The sequence below is a fragment of the Aulonocara sp. 'chitande type north' Nkhata Bay genome, linkage group LG5 (genome assembly GCF_057382095.1).
Source record: "Aulonocara sp. 'chitande type north' Nkhata Bay isolate Kocher_YH1m ecotype deep benthic linkage group LG5, A_spYH_male_GT1.1, whole genome shotgun sequence".
NCBI classification, from domain to species: Eukaryota; Metazoa; Chordata; class Actinopteri; order Cichliformes; family Cichlidae; genus Aulonocara; species Aulonocara sp. 'chitande type north' Nkhata Bay.
Genome location: NC_141348.1, coordinates 32117068 through 32143061, shown reverse-complemented (window position 1 = coordinate 32143061; position 25994 = coordinate 32117068). Strand labels below are relative to the sequence as shown.

The window sequence follows — 25994 nt, the reverse complement described above, 5'->3', positions numbered from 1 at the left end:
GTCACATGAAAATTTATACGGAAAAATAAAAAACAAAACAGTTTAAGTCATTCAGAAATAGATTTGAAATGTGACTGTTACCCTCTTATGAAGACCACCAACAGCAAACTACTTTCAAAACTTTCCTAAAAGATTTGAACTTTTTCTTTAAAACCCTTATCAGTCCACCAGACAGACAAAGACAGACAGATAGACAGAAAGCTAGCTAGCTTTAAAAGCATTTTAGAGGACAGGAGAGGGGAGGAGAGCGATCTCATGGAGAGCCTCCGCCTCATTCCTTTACATCATGGTTTCTACGATGGTGTGAGTGGGGGCCTTCATCAGTAGGCCCTTGTTCCCATTGGGGTCCAGGGGACAGGAGAGCTCCTTAGGCCCACGGTGGTCTGCAGGACGGGAGCTGGCTCCACCACGAACTGGGGCTGCCACTGCCTTAATCCTCTGTGGGGAGAAAGGTGGGATTAGAAAACTGAAGGTAAGAAATGGTCAAGTTATAGGGAAAGTAGAAAGGACAACTGATGAGCAAAGTCTTATGAAAAGATGTCAGGATATGTCAGACAGATTGTAACTGAATTACAATCTAAAAGATTCCATTAATTCCACTAAAAGTGAAGTGATGAATAATAGAGAAGAAAGAGAAGAGCTAAACAGTTAACAGCCAGGCACCCACCTCAATGAGCGGCCCATCAGATCGAATGATCTTGATGACAACCACCATGGGGATGCAGATCATAGAAGCCAAGGCCAAAGTCCACCCTACTCCAATGGCCCAGTCAGGATACTGGTACATCTTGTTGTACGTCAATGGCTTGTATTTGACCAAAGAGAAGATAAAGCAACCCTGGATTGGAAGAGGAGCAGAAGTGTACGTTTTTTTAAATGTATTTTTAATTATTTTGTATCTGGTTATTTGGTAATAAATAATAAATAAATTACTGTGTTATACCCAAAGCATAACGTATAACGTGGTGAAATATCTCTAAACTATATGTAAGAAAAGCTCATGATGACACTAGTACAATTTTCAGTGAATAAAAAGTTGTCGATTGTTAATTCAGAGGAAAAAAGTTGAAATTATTTCTCAGAAATGAGAACAAGTTTAATTGATTATCTGATTGATGAAACAACAGTCCTTACCATACACAGTAAAGGAGTGACCACAGTCCAGCTCCATTTCATCCAAGGATTTGGTCTGTAGCCAATCATGTCCTCAATCGCATCATAGAAATTATCAACGCCTGTGGAGATAAAATACTCAATTGGCTTGCCTCCTAACTGTTGTGAAGTACTGCAGCTGAATTCTTACTGAAATCTGTTACTGTCATATTGCTGTAGCACTTCAGCCAATTTAGAGCATTATTTTAAATTGAAAAAAATAAAGAAATTATGATAAAATGATAAAGAAATAAATATTTAAATAAAATAAAATTTAGATGCTATGACATTAGGCCTCATCCACAAATTAGAAATCTGAAGGCTCAAATCCTATCAGTGTAAATTGAACCAAAATTATGGATTCCAACAGCATGAAAGACACCTGCCAAAGTAACTAACATGTCACAGATTACAGACAGGAAATAATTTAGAAAATTTTACTTTTAGACAACCTCATCCTTTATTAATTGTTTGCAGATTCATGATCAGAAATAAGTATATTTTTTCTGACAAGATAGATTTGAGGTGTCTATGCGGACTTTTCTGTTTTAAGCTGTCTGTCTGTCACCTTCTATAACAAAAGAGTGTACACACAAATAGCTGTGATATTAAATAGGTAGACATTACTAGGTACTTAATCAGTAAACTTGTTGTTGTCTGAATACACAACACAAGGTCATGTTAACTGGTGTTCATTAGAAAAGCATTAATAAAAAAAAGTATTATTTATGTAGTACTCACCATAAACCCAGGCAACAGCTATACATTCAAAGAATGCCACCCACAGAAGGCACACACCGCTTGCTGCATAGTAGTCAAACAGCTGGAAAACATACATGCCACCCTGCAAAAAACAACAACAGAAACACAAAACAAAACACAGACTTAGTTTTAAAATAAGTTTGTTTTTTTTGTTGTTGTTTTTTAAATTCTCCTCTGTCCAGGTGCATTTCAGGTATTTTCAGTTTTCATCTTGTTACCATGCTTTACAACAGAAAGACCTGTATAACAGCATTACTGTGGCTTTAAGTGTATGGGGTTATACTACAATAAGTACAATAGTGGTTTTCCTTTGCAATGAGTTGGTGTAAGAATGACAAGTGTGACAAGAACACTCAACTATGAAAAACTGTTAATCATACATGTACTAATTTGACTATTATAGGATGCTAAGGTAAATACAGAGTAAAAGTGAGCAGCCAAAATGTCCACATGTACTTTGAGTGTGCACACGTTTATCCATTGTGAGAAGTTAGTCATGGGAATCCTGAACTGAAATCAGGCCAGTGCTGCCATAAAAAGATATTGTCATGGGAACAAGAGGGGGCGTGAAAGAGAAGGGGAGGGAGCACGGGTTGGGGCAGAAAACAGTGATGGGAGGTTGTAAGTACAGAGATAATGTTTAAATGTTGATCGTAGGAGAAAAAGCGAAGTACGAGGATTGCCGAAGAACAAAACAAAAAACCCACTTTGTATAATTACTGACCTGTAGATTCTCATTTAAGTGTTTCTTACTTTGCAGTAATAAAGCAAGAAAATATTGGGCTTTTCCCACCTTTGGTGTAAGGAAAATTGGTCATTATAGATTTCTGTTTTGTTAAACAAAGAAGTGGAACTGGGTTATCAAGGGTCGTGTTCAAGAAAACAAAAATATGTAATTAAAAAACAATTTAAACAAAAAAATGGAGTTGTCAGGCTGATTGTATTAAGTAACTCAGAATTTCTAGTCAGGTTTGAAAATGAGTGATTGCCATCTCATATCATAACATAATTAAACATTTTACCTGATTTTTTCATGTCAAACATTTCTCATGAGTATGGCCCATGGCATACTGGATGTGGCATATTGTAAAAGTATATACACAATACCAGGTACCTGCTGTATCAGGACTGCTGCATTTTTCAAATGAAGGAGAAAGGTGTGCTTCTACAGATATTACTGCAATAATGAGGAACTGCCAGGAGCCTTATGTACAAGTAAAGAAAGGTGAAAAAGACAGAATCAGCTAAGATGAAGCTTAAGGAGGATGAGGATGAGAGAACATTGAGGGAAACTGTAGATAGGTGCTACAAACAAGGTAAATGCAAAGGGAAGATGAAATTAAATGAGATGAAAAACAACAGACAAAAGAAACAGACGGGAACAAGAGAGAAGAAGGAGGAAGCACGAGATTTAGAAAAGCTATATCAAGTCTACTGTATCTATTAATATCAAACGAGGGAAGGGAAGTTCTCATGACTTGACAGTATAAATAGCCCCCTGTCATCTCTTTTGGGATCGACACTAATAGCTGTCTGAACACTGTTTTTCCTGGAGTATTGAGTTGGGAGATGGAGCCTGAAATGAGGTCAGCAACCACAGTGTGCGTATGTATGTATGTATGTATGTACGTATATTTATCAGTGGGTGTAGTGAACATGTGGAGAAATACTGCAGAAATACTGCAGAGTGATTCATTTCTGTTCGAGTACTGTTTTTGTAATTCACAACACATCAGAGTTTGACTGTTTTATAATTTTCTAATGATTACACTGATTCTAAGTGCTCTAAAAGTGCTCTGGCCATGATTGCTGGTGCTTTCTTTTGTGTTCACTTTCCATTGTGTTGTTACCTTGGTAACCATGGTGAGTCCAAGCACGTAGCTGATGCAGCAGATAATAGCGATGAAGACCTCTCTGCGGTAACCCTTCCTTAGGAAGGACGGATACAGATCCACCAGTGATGTGATCTGCCCTTCCACCTCCACAAACTGCAGGGGAACCGAGAGATACAGTGGCATTAATCAAAAAAGGATAAATGCACTAATAAGTATCCAAAATATTTCAGTGCAACTTTTGTTGCTGAGGTTTGGCAGCACTATATGACGTGGCTGTGTAAAATTTCAAACACAGACTAGTCAGTGGCCATTTTAACGAGTGGGTGAAGCGGAGTTGTTATTGTTGGTTCTTTTGAAATTGTGGTACAATGTGTAAAGTGTCTAAGCTTAGAACTCAGGTAAAAAGCAGAAGTAGTTCTATTGTTATTCCCTTATGAGTCTAAAGACGAATATTCAACCACACAAACCACCTCAGTTGTGGTGCGCGTCACTGTGCTATCATGCACCCACTTACAGGGCACGGGTAAGAAATACATTTTGGGTCACTCCATAGCTGAATGCAGCTCTGGCTTACATGCAGTGGCTCCCTGTGGCTTTGATAAAAGCAAAAACAAGGAAAATAATTATAACAATGAATATGGAAAGGAAAAATATAAATTTTCTATATTAAAAAAAGAAAAAAAATCATCAACTAAAGTGTGCATCGTAGCCTACCTCAACAGGGGGTCAATAGCAAGGATATATACACATGATTGCATACGTTTTATTGGTGTTAAAGACGTTCTCGGTCTGTTGATAATAAAGATTATTGCAGAGTGGTGCAAAGATTCAAAGAAAAATGACCTTGAAAGAGTAATGTTTGTGTAATGTAATGTTGTGTTTTTTTTTAACAGTTTCTCCTGAATTTGAAACATAATCTTATATAAATCTTTTTCCAGTTGTCGTTCACCTATTAATTTCACCTATTAATGAATACTATTTGATGACTTTTTGTGTCTATATTTATGCACAGAAACAGACATTTTAAAGCACGAAATATCCAGCCAAAGTCTTTTTCAAGCACTACTGTATTTGTGCACAAGCTTCTTCACACACTTGGTTCTGTGGTTGGCCAATGAGCAGTTAAATGTTTTGCTTATGGGAACCTTAAAAATAGCTGACGCCTGTAAGTGTCATCAGCATTTCCTTTTATGGCGAACCTCCTGAAGCTCCAACAGTCACCCATGTGTGAAAGTTTGTTTTTCCTCTAACCTGACTGTCGAGGCCAAGCAGCAGCAGCATAATGAAGAAGAGGATTGCCCAGAGTGTAGGAAAAGGCATCATGGTTACAGCTTTAGGGTAGGCAATGAAAGCCAGGCCTGGACCTGCGGAGGAGAGGGGAAGGGGGTAAGAGCAGAAAGAAGGGGAAGGGGGTAAGGCAACATTAGAACCATATGATAAACTCATCTGATCTGCATCCCTATGGGGGAGAAAAAGAAGCCCCAAACAATGGAGACGCAGAACAGGATATGAACACATCATAAAAAACTGGCTAAATGTTGGGAACAATTATTTACTTTGGTTTTATGACTCTGTATATAGCTAGTATGCACTAACACCAAAGTATATGTAATACACATACTTACCTCTTATGAGCAACACATTATGGCACACTATAAACTGTATACACTCAACACAGCACAGTTTCATATCATTAACAAGGACATATTACACTGAATTCTTACACTAAAAGGCAAACAGAAAAATAAATACAGGTAGAGTATGACATTAAATGCACGCTTTAGTATAATGTAGCTGCAGCTCTGTGGAAGTAAGTAAATCATGAGATAACTTGTAAAGCATTCAGTAAATGGATGCATGTACATTATGTAATGGAATAAAACTGGTACATGGGTTATGTGGAATAAAATTACCAAAAAGACCATACAACACCACAACACTGCAGCAATTCTATGCAAAATATAACCTCAACTGCTAAAGACGGTTCAACGAATTCACCCAAGCCATTTTGCATTCCTGACTGAAATTAGGATGACCCTTTCTATAAGGAATGCAAAAGGACCAATGCAAAACAGCAGCAGATGCAAAATGAGTGGTCAGATAAAGAGCAAACATGTTCTTTTTTTTTTTTTTTTTTTTTTTTAAATGAGGTCTTATTTGACTTGCTACATCGGGAACTATACAACAGAAGTCAAAGAACAGGGAAGCAGCCATAACAGCGAAACAGCATTGCAGCTGATAACAAGATGTGTCAATGTGTTGCATTTTTTGTATTATTATGATGAGGCATCCAACCAAACACCGCGCGTTGACTCAAAAAAACAAAAACAAAAAAAAAAACAAAGAAAGAAAGAAAAAAACAAAAACCTTTCCTATACCTGAAACAAACATATGCTATATTAACTCAATGAAATTGATCAGTCATTTCTACAAATACTTCCAAAGCTGCATTTGAATGCCATGTCGTGTGTGCTTACATTCTACTGTGAAAACCACAGTATTCTTTGAGTATTCAGTCAGCACATTCTGTCGTGCACAAAACATTCAAGCATTAGCAGTTAAGGCAGACTTACTTCTGATGATTTGGGGCTTTTCATAACCTGCTTGCCTGAGTTGGCTTGATGAGCATGCAGATGTTCCAATACTTATTATATTCTGCTGTCTACGTAACCTTCCGTGTTCATAGACCCACAAAGGTGGACAAACTTTCTAAGGCATGAAAACCAAGCTGATAACCATGATATGCAGGGTGCTCGACTCAATTCCTCTGACCAACACTTCTATTCTAGTTCCCTGTGGAGCATCAGCCCACTCACCAAACAACACTGATCTCTGAAAGTTCTGCACACCCCACCAATACGTTGCCACTCTAAGTGTATATAAACTGGGCTGGCAGCAAGGACAGTTTCTCTTTTTTTGACATTAGCAGACTGAAAGCTACATTTTGGGTTTTTTTCTTGGTCGATCATGGGGCAGAGATGAAGATCAGAGCATTTGATGATGATATACCAGAAAAAACAAATATTAGTATAGATTTCAAGTTTGTGACTCATCTGACAAAGCTTCATGTGCCAACACATTTGAGGGTGACTTATACCTTTGCACATCTGCTTTTAACTTAAATCCTGTGATTCTGTCTGAAAACTACACTTCCTACGCTGAAAAGATGTCGACACTTACAATTCCCTCAAAGCCATTTTCCAAAATATCTCAATCTCACGATGCCGTGAAAACAACTACTCTTTTTCTTTTACCTAAAGTATACTGATAGTCATGCATTCAAAACAAAATCATGTCTTACATGGACAACATGATTGGAGAGGAAAAGAAACCCAAACAGATAAAGGCGCTGGCTCTAGCTACCATGATTAAAAACAACAAATAAATAATAGAAAGAATCAAGAACCACATATGCCAATGTCACGCAAAAAAAGGAACCACAATAATGGTGGCAGGAATCTCTCGTGTACACAAAAGGAACAATTCAGAACTACATCACGTTGGCACAAGATCCATGTACAATATGACACAGCTAATTCTAAGTGCACTCCGCTACAGTTTTCAACGCGTGCCTAAAAAAGCACAATCGAGTTTCAGATGCATCTCAGCCCCAACTTGTTTCGTTCGAATGAGCGCTAACAAATCAAGTCAATATTTCTACTTTTTGTCAAGGAGTGTTTGATTTCGGAAGCTTTTATATTCTGATGCCGTCATTCAAGATCAATCAGCGAATCCATTCAATTCCAAATTTCAACTCATTTCGAAACTGGACGTGTAGTCGAATTCTCACTCAGGTTTCGTTGCTGTTTTTCTTCATAATTGCTATTGTTTTATTTGTTAACCAGGAAGCAGCGCCCACCATCACTGCCGCCTTTACAGAACCCTCGTACCTGACTCTGCCACATCAGCAATGTCCACCCCTTGCTCTTGTGCCATGAAGCCCAGGACGGAAAATATTGCGAAGCCAGACACAAAACTGGTACCACTGTTGAGGGCTCCCAGCAGCAAACAGTCCCTATGTCACACATATGTCATGAGGAGGATTTGTTAATGAACACACAAGGATCCCTTTAGCCCCCCCTCTCTCCCCTATCGCTAACCCCCTCACTGAAAACTAATGGCTCACCTGTAGCAGTTGTATTTGTACTTGTTGTAGCTCCCCAAGGACGTCATGGCACCCAAACAGATGGCATAGGAGAAGAAAATCTGGGTGCCAGCATCAATCCACACCTACCAAGAAGGAAGTGGGGACAAAAAGGCTGAGGCTTGCTGATGGGGGGGAATTTAAGGGGATTTTGTACAGCGAAGCAAGTGGGATAAAACTGTGTTTCTGGTTGTTTATGAAAAACCTTTTTTGGCTTTTCTTTTGCCACATTTTACAAATCAGTGTGCAGGCATGTGTTTTGTTGCCATTCAACCAAAAAAAGGACAACAGCAATTATATTATTGCGGTCTCATTTCCTTGTAAACCACATGTTCCATTTTTATGAGTTCAACAATTTTGGAATTTAAATTTGGTTCTTTTCTGTATGAACAGCCGGACAGGTATGTGGTCAAACTAGTGAAGGAAAGCTATAACAGTGTTTTCTTGCTCATGCACCTCAGGTTAACACCTACCTCTGGGTCCTTCAGGCGAGTGAGGTCAGGATACAGGTAGAATTTGATGCCTGCAGTAGCACCTGGCAGCGTCACACCACGGATCAAAAGCACAATGAGCATGACGAAAGGGAACGTGGCTGTGATATAGACCACCTATAAGGGGAGACCACAGGTACAGAAGAGCAAGGTCACACATTTCGGAGACAAACTCTAAATGATCCAGTTTGAATTATTTTACTGCCAATATATTAGCTTATCAAATCTCCATCCACAGTAGTTTTATTTTGCCAGCTAGCTGATACTCTGGCTTTATTACAGATAATGGATTTGATCAGTGTGTGAACTTGGGAATATTTTGGACAACAACAGACCACAGGTGGTCCGTTAAATCAATAGCGGTGTACCAGTATCTCTTATGTGGAAAACTGTGACCACATTTGGCCTTGCAGGAGTGACAATAATACAAGAATTACAACTTGGATCAACTAGAAAGTATCAATCAGGTCAGCGCAATCAATAAAGTGTGTTAGGGCTATAAAAAGAGCGGTCTGGGATTGATTGCCTTTGGTCTTGGAGCAAGCTGTTGCTGCTGTTACTGCAGCAGCAATTCAACGTGGTCTGAAATATTCCTTATATTAAAATACCCAAGATTACATTTATCCTGCAATACTATAGAAAAATGTAGAGAAAATACCAATTTATAAAACAGACAGTTTTCACTTGTCAAGGATATATTAGGCTGGAAGTGAACTGTCATTTTTTTAAATTGATGTTGGAATTGGGAAAACTGGCAAGCATAAAATTTCAGCAGCTGTGACAAGGGCCAAATTAAGATGTCTAGACAACAGGGTCAAAGCATCTCAGCAACAAGAGTTCAAGAAGGGTTTGGGCAAAATGCCAAAATGCTCATGGCATTGACTTGTTGTCCAAACTTCTTAGACCTTCCTTTGACCAGGCATCTGTGTAGCATACTAGGAAATGAAGTGTAACATATGAAACCCCCCTCACGCTCTACAGATTTGCTGCAAATGTCTCAGTACCTGTAAAGAACAGGAGAACTTGTGTCTCAACAGGCCAGAGACATTGTTGTAGCACAAGCAGGGGCATACACATTACAACACTAGTGGCTCTTCACTGTAGATATTATATTTAGTAATAAAACAATTGCAATCTACAAATTCTTAGGTAATTTCTTGATGCATGGAAGCACCCAATATCAATTTATCAGAAAAATCCGTAGTGATTTGTCACGCAACAAGAAATTGTGTTACAACTTTGTCCTCTTTTAGTCACCATTGACTACATTCTGCACACAGTAGTGTATTAAATAGTAATATTGTAACATTTAAAACATGAATTATGTCACCCATATTTGCCTTTGTTTAGTTTGAAAACCTATGAGCTTATTTTTGTATTTACACAAGGAAATGTAAACATAGCAAATTGTTCTCCTGGTCAGACCACAAAGGCGAGAAATAAAAATCAGATAAGCATGACCATGTCTTGGATGTTAGCTGAAATTAATGTCCTGTAAAAACCAGGTCCCTGTATTCTAAGAGGAATAAAGAAGTGACGAAGCAATGAACACGAGACACTACAGGATATTTACCTTTCCAGTGGATTTTACGCCCTTCCAGATGCAGAAGAAGCAGATGACCCACACAAGCAGTAAACACAGGGCCAGGTCCCATTTAATCGGGCCGATCTCGTCTATACCACTGGAGATACCGAGTACATTATGCCTGTAACAATAAATAAATGGGTAAATAAATAAATAATCCTCTGTAGGTGTGTGTCTGCAAGCTGCAGGTTTCATTGCCGACTTTCTACCTCACCTTGACTGAACTTTTACATGACAAAGAATGAACAATTGTTTGTGGTTATGCAAGTGTGCAGGTGTGTGTGGTTTTATGTAACTTACTCCCAGAACTCGGTGACGGGGGAGGTGAAGTTGGAGGCGTTGGCAGCCACCCAGAGGGTTTTGTTCTTGCGGTAGGTGTCCTCAATGCAATGATCAGTGTTCCAGGGCTGATTGCACTTGGCCCAGGGCAGCTCAGGCTGAAAACACTGGGATATAATAATAATAAAAAAAAAAAAAGATAAATGATGACAACTGCATTATTACTATTATTAATAATAATTACTATATTCATGTTCTGGTAGCAGGCTAGTCACTTCTTTATGCAGCTATTGTTGAATGTGTCCCCTGAAAAATGTAAGTTTAGACAAAACTTGCATGGCAGTTAGCTGGTAGTTAAATTAACAAGAATCAAAGATTGCACTACCCGGATGTAAATTCCTCACCTATCTCCATTGTAAATAATACATGCCTGAAACAAGTGGAAAATGAAATGGAATATTCAACAGCTGTCTTTCCCCCCCTCAAACCTACCTGGAACAGGTAGTAGAGGCCCCAGGCCAGGATGACAATGTAGTAGATATTCAGCAGGGACACAATCACAATGGAAGCATAACCAATGCCTGGAGAGAATAGAGCGGTTCAGGGGATTAAACAAGAAGCGGGTCATCAAACTATTAAATCACTATTAATAATTATTAGTTATACTATTACTTTTCTCTGAAATAATATACAACAATTTCAATATTGCCATTTTCTGGCACGTCAACTTATATAAGACATGATATTTTAGTGACTGTTTCCAAAGCCCCACAATTTTCAACACACAGTTTTCTTGTATAAGAGGAAGAGGTTTAATGCTGATGTTTGATTGGCCACAAAAGACGACGAGACCAGTGGCAGAGATGTTCAAAAGAAGGAGAGAAAAAAAAACAAAACAAAGATTTGAATCCTAAGCAAAACTCTATGGGAAATTTGTGTAAAGCACAAGATGGCAGTGGTTGAATATATGATACACCATTTTAAAAATAGTTTTAAAATGTAAAAAGAAAAAAAAAAAAAAAAGATAGAACTGAAAATTGCAAACTTGGATTTCACTAGATAAAAAGATTTCTACAAGCCAGTCATTGCATCCTCACAAGTTTGAGTCTCAGTGATACTTCCTGTTTTTAATGGTTTTGTGCACTAAGTGTTACATGCGCTTAACAGAATTTACAGTGCAAACTGCAAGATTTGTACATCTGCAGAAAAGTCAGCAGTATCAGATCCGTTTTTTTACAAAATAGCTAGTCCTTATAAAATGATATCACAAGTACAGGACAACATTTACCCAATACAAGGTCTAAAGCAATCATTTATTTCTTTTTTAACCTTCAGTTTTAATTATAGTGCATCTAATATGTTTAATATCAGCTAAGATTCATTGCATCAGTACTGGCCTTGAATGACTTGAATAAGCTGGTGGTAAACACATGAGTTGTGTGTGCACTCCTGTGTGCTCTTATGCACTACACAAGGATATGAAGGGAAGAAAAACCCCAACCCTTGCTTCAGATGAGAACAGATGTTGAAACTGGGATTTGGACCAAGATTTGGACATGGATTAGATTTTAGTTTAGAGGTCACCGACGGTCCTCGTAAGTATATCAGAAAAAGCTTTGTATTGCTTTTGTAAACACAGCCGACTGAGGCCACTCATACAAATTAATGTCCTTCAACGTCACTGGCCTTCTGTGTGTGCGTGTGTGTGTGTGTGTGTGTGTGTGTGTGTGTGTGTGTGTGTGTGTGTGTGTGTGTGTGTGTGCTGGTGTTGTGAACTGCCTGACTAAATTCTAATTTGCAATCTGTGTCTGTGCGTGTTAGTGTGCTAATGAATGCATGGAATATTTTAACATTGTATTATGTTATTTTAATCACTGAGCTAATTGGCAGCATCATAACCTCTATATGTCTAAAAAACACAGACATGCACATGCTCACAAGATACACACAAACACTTGGATCACATGGTACGCTGCAAATCAAAGAGCTGTGCCCTCCTCCATGACGTCACATCTTGCGTTCATCTGCTGACCTTAGAAGCCCTCATTTTATGAATAACATATCACAACGTTGCCACCCATGTGTTTTACCAAGCTTTGTTTCAAATCAAATAAGGCCAAGTTGTAATTTTGTTTACCCTCACTGACATTGTGTTCATGTTCTGTTTAGCCACAACAACTCAATGACAGTTTTATTCTTCAAGCCCTCATAACTTTCAGTTTACACAGAAGCAGTAATTTATTTGTGTAAGAGTGCGAGATGCAGTCTATAGTTCTTGCTGTTTTTCTATTCCTTTCTAATACTATCTAATACTGTCTAATACTATCTGCTCCGTTTTTATTGGCCTCTCTTTGGCCTTAAAGCCAAAAAATGCCATCAACAGTTCAAATTTCTGAATCCAAGCTAATCACATCACATTTCACTTTAAACCCACAACATAATATATTGCAACAACAAATACCAGTAAGTCCATATTATATTTGATAATTTTTTGCTTGGATTTTCTCCCCTTGTTTATAATGTTCTTTTTATTTTTTCTAAGTCTTGTAGTATAGACCTTTCGCTTCTGTTTCACTCATATCCTCTATTTTGTCTTTTGCTTTTACCATGCTTTGTTTCCCCCCCTGTCTTCCTCTAATTCCCTCACTCTCATCATCTCTTCTCCATTCAAACCTCTCTCCTCTGTTAAATCCCTCTCCACCTTTTCCTGTTTTTTGTCAATCCATCTGTCTGGTCCTCAGATCTGTGCTCTGCCTTTTTCCCCTCTCTCTCTCATCATCTCTCTGATGTGTTGCTGCGCTGTTGCCATAACAACGTGTGATTCAGGACACTTTGTACACTGTCTTGAGCGAGAGAGTGTGTGTGTGTGTGTGTGTGTGTGTGTGTGTGTGTGTGTGTGTGTGTGTGTGTGTGTGTCTGTCTGTCTTTGATATCCATGTACAAGACTGCAAGAGGATAATGTGTCTGAAAAGAAGAAAGATTGTGTATTTATGTGAAAGCAAGAATAGCAGGACAAGTAAATAATTAAGATCATAAGAAAGAAATGAATGTGTTTATAGCTCTGAACTGAAGCCACGAATGCATTTCAGAAATAATGACTGTTAATGTGCAATTGCTGAAGATGGAGCAGTATAAATATTACAAAAAAATGACTATTCAGAATTGAACAGACAGGGAGGAATACATTAACCTTATTTGGCTGGTAGTGAACAGGAGGAGAGGGGGAGGTGAGAAGAACAGTGAATGAAATGAAGAAGGGGAAGTGGAGATGCCCAGGACAGAAGGACAGGAGGGAAAAATAATATATAAGACATTTAATAACAGGAGGAGAAAGAAGACGTTAGAATTAAAAAAGAAGAAGAAAAAGAAAAAAGAAAAGACTTGAGCTCAGTAAAGTGGAAGAAAATAACTACAGAGGACCTGTCAGAGTACACTGAAGAAATGCCTCTTGGCAGGTGTGAGCCAGAGAAGGTTAAAGCACAATAGAGTCCTCAGTATGTTGGTGTACCAGTGCAGGCTTGGCTGCCTGGTAACGGCTGCAGGGTAAAGTCTCAGCAGCCTGATTGGATGAAAACCTGGTGTGACTCAGCCTTATGTTACACAGCCATTTCTCAGTGGAAAAAACAGAGGTCTGGAAAAATTCAAAGTCTCGGATTGGATATGGAAAGTACTCTGCACTCAGTCAAATTGGCGGGCTATCAAAAGAAGGGGAAGTAAGTGAAGCTGAACTCACAGGTACAAGTGCAGGTGCAGGTGTATGGAAAGAAAGTTTTTTTAAGTCAATAACTGGAATTTTATGATCATTATAATACCCAAGATTTCAATGAAATAGTTATAGTGATGTGTCTGAAATTACTGATTCAACAGCAGTAAGTAATGGGTTTCCTTGAGGAAAGTCCTCATGAGACAAGTTACACCCGAGACAGAGTTAATTAGGGTGAATACTCCATCTAACCACCACCATAATCTCCAGTTTCTTTATTTTAGAACTGATATCGTGGGCACCTATAATATGATTCCTAAGAAAAAGCTCATTATTTGAGCAGGGAGGATCTAATTAGGGACTACATACCAGTAAAGATGGGACAGAGCTTCTCCCAGCAGGTAATGCCACCCTCAGAGGTGAACTGACCCAGGGCGACCTCCAGGAAGAAGACTGGCAGACCTCCACCAAACAGGAAAATGAAGTAGGGGATGAGAAATGCACCTAGATGGGGAACACAAGGGAAACCATTAACCTAAAAATATGACCCCCATGAGTTGACATAAATTGTTGCAGCATTTGAAAGCCTTACCTCCACCATTTTTATAGCAGAGGTATGGGAAACGCCAGACGTTCCCTAAACCAACAAAACCCCCAGCAACAGACAGAACAAAGTCCAGCTTGCTGGCCCACTTCTCTCGCTGGGGGTGCTTGCCCTCTGCTTCATCTTCAGGCCGGGTGCCAGGACTCTTACCGGGAGATGGTTTCAGAGTGTCCTTATGGAAGTCTTTCAGACACTGAAGTTTCTCTTTTTGAGCCATTCTATTGAAACAGAAGACAAAGAAGAGATCAAGTCAGAGCTGCATTCATGAAAAACAAAAACAAAAATATTATTAATGTATAATAATTAAAATATATATATTATTTTTGGTGCCTTCTTTCATGAATGCACTGCATTTTTACTGAACGATTGAGACTGAGTTTTTCAGTTGTGGCAAGGGACTGAACTGGAGACAAAGAACTGTGAGACTAAACACATTAGCTGAGGCAGGAGAACTGCTTAACAGTTGCTGAAGATTCAGGAAGTTGTAAAATTATCATCTGCTTCACAAACCATCCCACTGAATGGCTATTATCAGTTGTAATCACTCCCACAGGCATTACCAGCAGGTTATGCACCCACTCATAAACCATCAGGTTAGGCATCCTCCATTTTTGTCAGTTCTAAGAAGAAAATGACCAAGAATATTTAGGAGACCTCCTGTGGTCATGTAAATAAGTGCATAAAAAAATTATCTGTTGGATACATGAAACTGATTACTGACAAAAAACAAACAAACAAACACCCCAAAAAGAACTGTATATCTTTTTTTTTTTTAATGCTCACCGAGAGGTTTTGTTGCCTAATCCTTACTAAATAGCACATGAAAAAGAAAGCTGGTAAAAATAAACAGTTCAATTTGAATGCATTTTGTTCAAATGAAAGCTAAAACTGATCAGAGTCAAGATAAAAAGATTTGAATATATGGTAACACGTTTAAGATGAAACCGTAAAACTAGTCTTCCTTCTTCGGCACTTCCTCATTGAAACTATTTAATATGGCGCTGTGATTGGCTGAACATTATAAGGGTTACGATGACAACTGTAGCTGTAAATTTCCATTCAGCAATGACAATGAGGGACACAAAGACAGTCGTGGAAGAGACTGACATACTTAGTAGTCAGCAGATGTCTGTCACTGTGGAAAATGCCACATCCCTCTCTTTCCATGTCCTAGGTTGCTGCACCCTCTAGTTCTTTGTCTTCATCTTTCAATCTTATTGTGTCTTTCAGGATGATATTTACAGAAGGTAAAACTGAGGGAAAGACTACTTTTCAGTGGCTATCTGCAGATACAGGCTTTGTTTCCAGTTTATATTTACCTGGATATTTAAATTAAAGTTGTTGGGTTTTTTCTCCCTTGCTTCTACCAGACCCAGGAATGTTAGTCAGAATGCATGATTCTTATGTTTGAATCAGATACAGCATGGAAGTATTTCACTTTAGTTGCACCTACAGCTTTTTTGTTTGAATTTGTTTTTAAATTGGACACAAACTGTGGTCAAGTGACTGGACATGAACGGTTGTCATGTTCAGTGTAACATTTCTTTAAAGGCTTTTATTGCAGAGTAAGGTGTTGATGCCAGCGCCACTGATATCATTTCATCTCACCTGTCTAGGAAGCTAAATCAGGGTCAAATGTTTTATTCATTTGAAAAAGTGATTTGAAACTGAAATTCTAAGTTTTGATATAAAAAAAAAAATATATATATATATATATATATATATATATATATATATTTTCATATAATATATCGTTGTTTGGAGAGATTGGGGGTGGGGTGGGGTTGTTACTAGTTAGAAATGAGCATTTTGGTTAAGGATGGCCACCACTCCTTCATGAGATGTTGCTGGCATGCTGGCAGCAGCCAGCAGGTATGAAACACTGTTTTTGATTATCCTGTGACCAACTGCATTGATGGGTGAATGCTTGTAACGTATTGATGTACACTAAGGTGGGTAAAAATTTACCCCAGCAAGAGAGTTATCCGTTATCTGAGCGGCTTATAGATCGCTAAGCCGCAAAAGCTATGAAGTCTGAAGAGAAACCTAAGATTATTTGTGTGTGTGACTAGAACTAAAGGGAGGCACACTCACACTGAAACAAAAGGAGAAACTACTGTGTTTTTTAATAGCAGCATTAAGCAGTAGCCTACAAATCTTATAATGAACACAAACTAACTAATGGAAATAAGTTAGTAAATCAATGATTAAATCAGGCACATAAAGGATCATTCCTAGCCTCTTGTTAATTTAAGACTAGTGTATTGGTGTTTGGCATCAGCAGATATCTTCAACCAAGGTAGAATTGGGGGAAAAAAAGCTGTTCATGCCTAAATACTAGCTTTTTCTGCCAATATTTGGTTGACTAAGTACAAACAGCCCTGTACAATACCATCTCTCATTTCAAACAAGTTAATGATTTCACAGTTAGTGACACATATATTTATCTTCATGAATAACTTCCTATAGTAAGTTAATGAGTAATGCTAGGAGGAGAGAACTGGCTTTTTGTGCATATATTGTGTGAGTGACTTTCTGCTAGGAGAGACAAAGGACCCCTAACAGCACTAGATATGTGACATTATACCTGTATATATTTGGATTAAGATATTAAATTGAAAAAGGAAACCAGCTAGTAGACAAAAGAGGAATTCACGTGATACTGCAATGTGCTCTGTTGTGTTGCAACATCACAGGAATTAATGCAATAAGCTGAATAAACTGACTCAGGGAGTGAAGCCATTTGCCTAAAATAGCTAGGGTGAAGTTAAATCAAATACATAAAAAGAAAAGCACAACAAGATTAAAATGTTTAGCTGGGATGTACTGTGTACTACCAGTTCTTTTGGAAATTACTAGTGTAGTAGTTGGGAATCATCCAGTAATAAAACAGTTTGACAAATCGGGCACTTCTAGTATCAACAACATGCTAAAAAGCAAGGAAAAGTGGCATAGGTGCATTTGAAGTATTCTAAAGTCCCCAAAAATTGGCAGGTACATAGGTACTTTGACGATTTGATGATTAAGCTTTTGGGGGCCCCAACAGTCTTGTGGAAGTGTAAAGTATAATGGACGGCCTAAGACATTGTACATAGCATATATGTAGTACAATCTATTGAGCTTTGTGCAAGGAGTTTAACTTGTGAAGTGAACAGAATTATATCCTGAAATGACCTTTTTTGTCCCCAGTCAGGTGCTGGTGAACATGTAGGAATAACTTGCTCGCCAAGTGTTTTAAGTCATTTGTGCACAGGAATACACTGACAGGAAGGCCATTGTTTTCTGATTCAATTCATCATGTTGTTAAACTTACAAAGCCATACGAAGACAAACACATACCTTCAAGTTCCCAGCAGGGCCAGTGAACAAACTTCCTTGTATTAGGAAAGCGTGTAGAGGATCAAAAGTAATTCATCGTTTTGCTGCAGGGGAATGGCCTATGTTTAATGATTTGTAACTTTCAGTACTTTACAGTGAATGTAAAGTGACGCAGTGACAGTCAGTTGCTGAAACAGCCAGAATCACCTCTCATGTTTTGGAGGGAATTGCAGAGTAGCTTAAAATAATTTTTAAAAATAAAGACTTGACAGTTATACTAGTACTACTCCCCAATTTTCAGCTAGGAAATCATTAAAATCTCAAGAATTATGAATAGCATTTAGCTTGTCCGTTATGATCGCTAGCACTAGCTCCTTTAACTAGAAATGTTACTGTGCTGAATTCCAGTGAGTACAATTCGGTCAAAGCTGAACGATTTGTTGAACAATTCTTTTGAACTAACTGATTCTAGTGATTCAGCATACTGCAATGAATCGTCTTGAACATCACTGGAAAACAGCATCTGATGAGAATGTTTCCTGGGCGCTTCTAAGATTAGATCTTCTAGGCACATTAACTGCGTTTAAATCCTGGGGCTGACCGAGAACACTCTGAAGTGATGTGTACTCAGTCTGCCCTGGGAGTGCTTCAGGACTTCACAGGAAGAGATAGCTTTACCTCTCTGCCACATCATCCATCTTGTGTAGTCTGCTTTCACTACAGACTTGGACCCAGATAAGTGGTGGAAAACAGAAGTAATTGAGTGGTGACCATGTGTAGCTGTAGATTTAGCTGCTCAGGTGGTTCATCCCAAGAAAAAGGCATCATTTCAAAGAGACTGAACCCAATCTGTTCACGGGAATGTTGCTATTCCACAATTTCCTACAACATGACTCCCACGGAGTTAGACTGGCCTTGGAAACCACTATGAATTGTGGGATGATTTAAAGTTCAGGCCAAAAGTTTTGTGCACAACAGAGAACCATTGTGTGTGAGGGTGGACCTCACTGGACCCAGACTCTGGATATGCATTCAGTGACTTCACATATTTACTACAGTCCCAAAGTACTTACATAACACACTCTCCTATTTTGAGACCATGTACATTTCCACTGGGCTGGCTGCAGCTGCCCGTTACATCCACTCTCCTCTTTATTTGCCTCACATTTCTTTTACTCATCCCCTGCATATTTGTTTTCTTTTTTCCTCGCCCATATTTTGTCTTCTGTTAAAGTCTTCTTTTACGCTCATCACATTGTGCTTTTAACAAACATGTCAATATTAGATATTTCATTCATTTCAAATGAGCTATTTAGGCTATTCAGCCTATTAGCTTATGAGCAATGAATAGAATTATTGGATTTAGGGCTTAAGGATGACAGATTCAAATATTTTACCAAAGACTAGAGATAAGATTGGACGTTTCAGTAACAAAATAATCAACAGCAGTCTTCCAAACACAGTGAGATGCAACACAAAACCAGCTGTCCTCTGCCTTTCCAATTCCCATTTTCTCATCATCTTGGTTGACCTCCTTTGCTTTTAGTTTTTCTACATTTTCTTCATTATACATCCTTCATGTTTCAACCCCCCACAGGGCCTTTCAGAAGTCTCGACCCTTTACCCCCACCCCCACACTTTATTTCCACAGCTTGCTTCTGCTGCCCCCACCCCCTTTTCTTGTAATCACTCACCCTTTTCCTCCTGGGTCACTTTTTAAATCAGCTTGTCCTTGTTTGCAAATTTTCTGTTGTTTCCCTCCAATAGCTACCTTCCCTCTTAATTTTACTATGGTTATTTTCTACAAGGCACTCCTTTAGACACTCTTGTTTATTTACAATTTTCCCCCATTAATGCTACCTCACTTTGCATAAGTACAGACACTTCTCGATGCTCTTTTCTCATTTTCATTTCAGACAAATAGAAATGATCATACAAAACTTGTAAAAGAAAGACAGGAAAAGAAACCGAAACACAGAGAGTGAATATGAGTAAAAAAAGAGTGAGAAATAGGTGGAACATAGGGACAAAGGAAAGAGTGACTGAAAGCTGTTAAAGATTAACTTGGATGGGGAAAGCTGAAAACACAATGGCATGAAGACAAAAAGAAACAATGAGGTCCGTGTACACATTTGTTACTAAAAATTAATCATGCTACAGAAGGTAACGGCATGTGAGAGTCACATGCAGACAAATACAAAAATAGATGTTGGGCTGATGGACCAAAAAAGAGACTAAAGGCTTTTCTTTGAACACCAAGAATCACAAGAAGTATGAGCATGTGAGGCAACAGAAAGTTATCAAAAGTTACCAAAAGGCTTATCAAGCTACAGTTAACACTCACTGTCGGTTCTGCTAACATTTTTTTTCCACTCTAGTTCTGCAAACTATAACAGGTCAGTGGAGCTGAGCTTCAATTATTCACATACTGCAAATATGTATCTAACAATTAAACATTCAAGAACTTCAAAGATTATGGCTTGTTTTAGTGTCTCTGTAATTTCAACGTTTTGCCCAAAACTTTGGTCATATTTTGGTTTTTAAGAGATTCCTGATAAGCTGAGGTTTATTATGAAAGAATAATGCAAGGTTTTAACCGAACCTTTCGTCATAAACGTTTCGGTTCACAGATTCAAAATTGCATGTCCAGCAGATACATTGTAAATTCGTTGTTTTCATTTTTACCCCTCAGCTGTAAAAGGCCAATGGGGTATTGTCGTCACCTCAACAGACTGGCGCTGTGGACACCCAAGTTTGTAAATGCAATAACTTGAAAATAAGGCGACGTAGGAGTTTCAAATTGATACCATAGGTTTGTCTACTAGGAGACTGAAGGATAGCACTTGAAGCTCTATTTTACTCATTATAGTATTCACAGGAGTTTAATTATTGATACGGTCCCTGCCACCACAAGAAGCGAATAAACCCTAGCTTATCTCCCTTGTCTTGAGGGTTTTTTTGCAACTTCCACCATATTCATCAAGTCTACAGAAGTATTGAGTTCAAGTTCTCTGGAATATATTGTGCAAAAAAATTTTTCTCAGTGTCTTGTTTTGATTAATCATTTCTTTGGGAATCTTAAAAGAATCCTAAATTTCTACATTTCCTGGTAAACTGGATTGTTAGCCACAAGGTGATGCTGATCTTTTATCTTCTGTCAGTTATCTTGCATGAAATGTATTAAAGTCAATCACCATGATAACGCATGCACATATGCAATTTTCATCAGCCTGATATACAAATATATAAGGTGTTAATCACTATCGTTGTCGTTTTCACCTTCAATAGCCAAGATAAATAAGATCTTTCAAAGCTGTCAATGCTTTTTAAATAAATGTTCAAACTGAGACCTCAACACATTTATACAGTCATACAAGATTAATGGGGCAGCTCCAACAGCAATGAGCTCATAGTGAACTTACATAATGGTGTGAATTTATGTTGCTTACCGGTTCAAGTTGGTTAATATTTAGTGCGGCATGTCTGATGTCAAGGCCACCTGATCATAAATGTTTGATATCAGCACATGCAATGCAACAGTTTATATTTTCATCCTCCACGTCAGTATAGGTTTGCACCACCTTTCTCAGATTTAATCTGTAAAAAGTGCTGTTGTCACCATGACTAAGATTTTACTAATATGCACATGCATGCACACATACGTGAATGCACACAAACACACACATGCGTGAATGCACGCACACATGCACGCACGCACACACACACGCACGCTCCACTACCCTCAGATTACTGACTTAATAAATCATTTAACAGCAACAGCCTACAGTTGACACGTCAGCTTTCAGCAGTAGTTTGTCAGACAAGGGAACAACAAATTCCCACTACATTTTCACTTACATAAATGACTATTATTTACAATACAACAAACATATTAAAATTGAAATATACTTTGCAGATTAGATATTAAAACACAAATATAAAAGACAAAGACAAGCGTGATGTAAAATCTAAGAAGTGCATCTCTGGACAGGCTACAGTGTTTCCCCACACACAGAAATTCTTTTTATTAGTCATTTACTTATTTTTTTTTTTACATCCAAGAGGACAACACAATTCAAAATCACTTCACTACAGAAACATCACCTCTCTTAATTTGAAAAGATCAGTCCCTGCTAACCAGCTAGCTCTGACATTATCCTGAGCTTCCAGTGCTATTCGAGAGTTTCACACATCAAACTCAGCACTCAAACTCACGTGCCTTTTAAGTCTGTTAAGACCCATAAACTGTCACATGTGTAGGGGTCTTTTGCAGGCATTTTAAGCTCATTATGTGCACTCTCGTTCTTTATCACTCCAACCCACCGTATTAACATCACTCCTGACATTGTTCAAAGCTCCACTGTCCCTCATCCCACATGATACCGATGACAGCATCAAACATGTAACTGACTGAAAAGTTTGCCAGCTTTCATAAAAAGACATGAGAATGAGGGTATATGATTCTGATAGACTGAACCACTGAACACTTCTTGATTTTCATAAATTTTTACAGCCCCTTGAAATTAGTCACTTGCCAGCAGACTCAGTTACACGAGATTTTTGCCTACATCAGTCAAGATTAGATTAAACTCAAGGCCACTAGCAGAGAAAATACACACAGAAATGTCTCTGTCAAATCCCAACACTAGCCCTATATACCAGTATATTTTCCACTCAGTGTCATTGGGCTCTAAAACACAGAAAACTGCTCCCCTAATATAGTTAAAAGTTAACAAGAACTGGTAACTGACACTTATAAATGATTAAAAAAAGAAAACACTATTAATCTAACCTTGCACTGAAATCTATGGTCTGTGTGGGAGATGTCTCACTGTTTATCAACTGTTAATCAATTCTGTCAAGGCTGAATATCCAATTTCAAACTCAAATAGTATAAATAACTTCATAGATAAGATTTATTTTCTCTCCATTCGGTTTCCTAAACGCTTTGTAAAGGTCTCTTTGTGAAAGATATTCCATTCCAGGTTTTATCATCTTCCTGAGTTAAAAATCCTGGGTAAATTTCCAACTCTGAAACCAACCCAAAAAGGAAATAACTACTTGTTATCAGAACCAAACCCCTCCAAGGCACACTGAGGCTACCAGTAATCATTTTTTTATTCTCTTCCAACCTTTGTAAGACGTCTAAGAGCCCTGTAGTGTAGTGATTTACCCATTCACCTAACACAAGGTCCCCGGTATTGAGCAATCCACTGTAGCGACCCCTTGTGAATAAATGTGAGACCGAACGAAGCGCGTAAGATTAACGTATACAGACGAAAAACGTAATTTCTCAATACTCTAACAATTAAATAGCAATAGGAAGCTAATGATCGCTGCACATGCACTTGTTACTGGAGACGGTAAAATGTCCCCCGTTCATTGTCACAAATAGTGCAGTTACGGAGACAAAATTAAGCGAAGGAGAAAAGAAAGAAAAAGGACGAGAGAGGACGAGAGAGAGAGAGAGACGTTTTAAGGGGAAGCAGCGTGTGATGCTTTCAGAGCGACAAACGAGCATCTCCGCCTTCTCGTCTCACTTCCCCTTTCTTTTTTAGTTCAGCAACGCAATTATTCGAAACAAAGTCTATATATAATAAACCTAAATGACCAAAAATATAACTTCTCATTTGGTTTAAATAATGTGGATATCCAAGGACCTAAGAATAAAGCGACATATATGTATATAAAAAAGAGAGACAAAGACTGTAAGACTCGCGTAGGCTGTAAAAGCAAATAATCAGATAACAGAACTAAATCCGCTGCTCGCCATCCTAAACAAAGACGATTTAAAATAAATAAATAAATAAATACAGCAAGCAAATGGTAGAAATTAATAAGATCCTCTAAAATAAAAGCATCTGACGTAGACATGTGTGAATCCGCGACATCTCACAGATGACAAAGCTACTGATGAAAACAGATAATTGTACATATTCCAATAATACAAAATGACACTGTAGCCATCTGGGTAACACAAGTCCACCAGTGATCCTTCCTAAACGCTCGCTCACCGACGAGGGGAGAACAGCCTTCACCCAAATCTACCTCACAGCTTCCTCACAGATCTTCACCCGGACATCTCGTGTATACACTGCCATCAGTAAAACCAGCAATAATAATGAAACACATGCGATGGATTTAACTTAGAAATGGACAAGAACTTTTTTCTGTTCCTCGGGGTTTAAAAGGAAAGGTTTCCATTCAGACACAAAATCGAAATAAGTCAAAACATCAAAAATCGTAATTTGATATTTTAGAAAAAATCTATAAGAGAATGCATGTAAGATACACCATCATCTCTCCGTGAAATATTTTGTAGGTGTGCAACGAGGGTGCATTTTGTCTTTACCTGCAATGTTGATGTGCTTTCCTCTGTTATTTTGTCCTTTTAATGTCCTTTGAGCGCCGTCCCTTGTCCGTTTCGTCTTGTCCGTGACCTCTTGAGTCCGTTAGAGCGACTGAGGACTGAACGCGTCGGGAGCCTATATTTAAGCCTATTTATAAGCTTCTCTTCCTGACCTTTGTCTCTTAAAACTGGGGGACCAGAGAAGCAGCAGCAGTGGAAAATCACCGGCTTGCCTCCTCTCTGAGCAACAGGAGAGGTCTATGGTGCCTTCAGGGTGCAGCAGCACACTCGGATTTTTTGTGAAGGCAAACTGCGCGTTTGCAAAGCATCAGGAAATGAATATAGCCATTTACTAGCTAGTAGTTATGATCATATTTATGATAATAGTTTAAATTAAGCAATTTTTTCATGTTCTATCTGGGAATTGTTGCTAAATTAGGCTATACTTTGTTTCCTTTGTTTGTTTGTTGTTAGAGTTATTGTTACTTCAACCAGCATGCCTTTAAAGGTTATGTTGGGCCATCCAAAAAAAAAAAAAAGTTGGTGTTTACAAGCATCACATGCAGCATTAATAGATATTAAAGTGCCAAGTTCTCCATTTAGTCTATGTCTTATCCGCCTCTCACGAGCACGCGCTCAGATTTTCGAGCGCGTTCTTGAATTAGCTCCACTTCCCCACACGCGGCCGAGGACAGGCGAAGAAGTGCACGTGTGGAAATAAACGATCTCTACGAGATAACACCTTTTGTGGTAACACAGATTCAGCAGCTCTTTTTAATGTGTAGCCACATTTTTATTATTTATTTATTTATTTCATTTTATTTTTTTTATTTTCACAATAGAAAAAAAAACGTTATCACAAACAAATCAAGCTCAAATCTAAATCGAAACTAACTTGCCTGACAGAGTTTTTGTTGTGAATAAAAAGATGTTTCTGTTATTTTGTAATCCTATGCTTTGATAAGGAACTGATAATTGTCTTCCTATATTCTGTATGTTTCCGTCAGACTCTTGATGTACACTATAAAAAACAAATAACTAAAAACTCTAAAAAGCACTTTGAGTGCTCCAAGTAGAAAAGCTCTATATAAGAACCAGTCCATGTATAAGGTTATGGCTCCATATACTTTATCCATATTGGTAAATGGGTTAGGGTGATTGAAGGGTTGTTATTGGTAACTGTTGTTTTGAGGCTAACCTGCCATTAACAAATAGATAAATAACACGTGTTTTTTTTTTTTTTAATTTTCAACACCTTTTGGTGTTACTGACCAAAAGGATTGTGTAGAGAAGATGTTGAAGTGGACGGAGGGGCCAAAAAACATTGGACTTAAATATTGGAGATATTTTTGTTGTAGACTCTCAGCTGACAGCGAAGACAGATTATTTTCTCTAACCTTATTGAAGGACTGATTTAAATCCAGACTGTAGTCTCACTATGTAATCTCTGATCTGGGAAACTGATTTATGGTCATTTTTAAAAAATTGATTTGATTTTGGCCAGTGCAACTATACATTACATAGCCATCATGAGAAAAGTTGGATATGATGGCAAATATGTTGCAAAAAGCAAGCGTTTAGATGAGACTCATTCATAACTGGAACTTGCAAATATTGTTTTGAGTTTTTTTGTTTGTTTGTTTGGGATGGGGTTCAAGGAAAGATTATTAATACTAGAGAAGTTGAAACTTGCAACCTGTTGTTGTTGTTGTTGTAAGAAGGGCAGTGCAATTTCTCAGAAACTTTAATGGAAAATTACAGACACAATGTGA

At 38.2% G+C, this 25994-nt stretch overlaps 1 protein-coding gene across 1 annotated transcript; it reads right to left on the bottom strand.

Annotated features, from left to right (window-relative positions):
- Positions 1-24472, bottom strand: LOC147331034 (sodium- and chloride-dependent taurine transporter-like). Its single transcript, XM_086293040.1, has 15 exons — positions 24226-24472; positions 14544-14773; positions 14321-14455; positions 10741-10829; positions 10270-10415; positions 9958-10090; positions 8367-8501; positions 7876-7979; positions 7640-7764; positions 5001-5113; positions 3765-3902; positions 1894-1996; positions 1135-1235; positions 668-838; positions 1-438 (listed from the first exon to the last, which is right to left on the bottom strand). The coding sequence occupies exons 2-15, from the start codon at positions 14770-14772 to the stop codon at positions 280-282; spliced, it is 1881 nt and encodes a 626-aa protein (XP_086149166.1). The 5' UTR covers position 14773; positions 24226-24472; the 3' UTR covers positions 1-279.
- Positions 24473-25994: the final 1522 nt, after the last annotated feature.

Bases quoted from the DNA above. Each gene is read 5' to 3' on its own strand.
- LOC147331034 (XM_086293040.1), bottom strand. From the start codon at position 14,772: ATGGCTCAAAAAGAGAAACTTCAGTGTCTGAAAGACTTCCATAAGGAC. The intron at 14,456-14,543 runs GTAAGGCTTTCA...TTCCCCATCTAG, and splicing joins CTGCTATAAAAATGGTGGAG to GTGCATTTCTCATCCCCTAC. The intron at 8,502-9,957 runs GTAAATATCCTG...CTCCCCTTATAG, and splicing joins GCGTAAAATCCACTGGAAAG to GTGGTCTATATCACAGCCAC.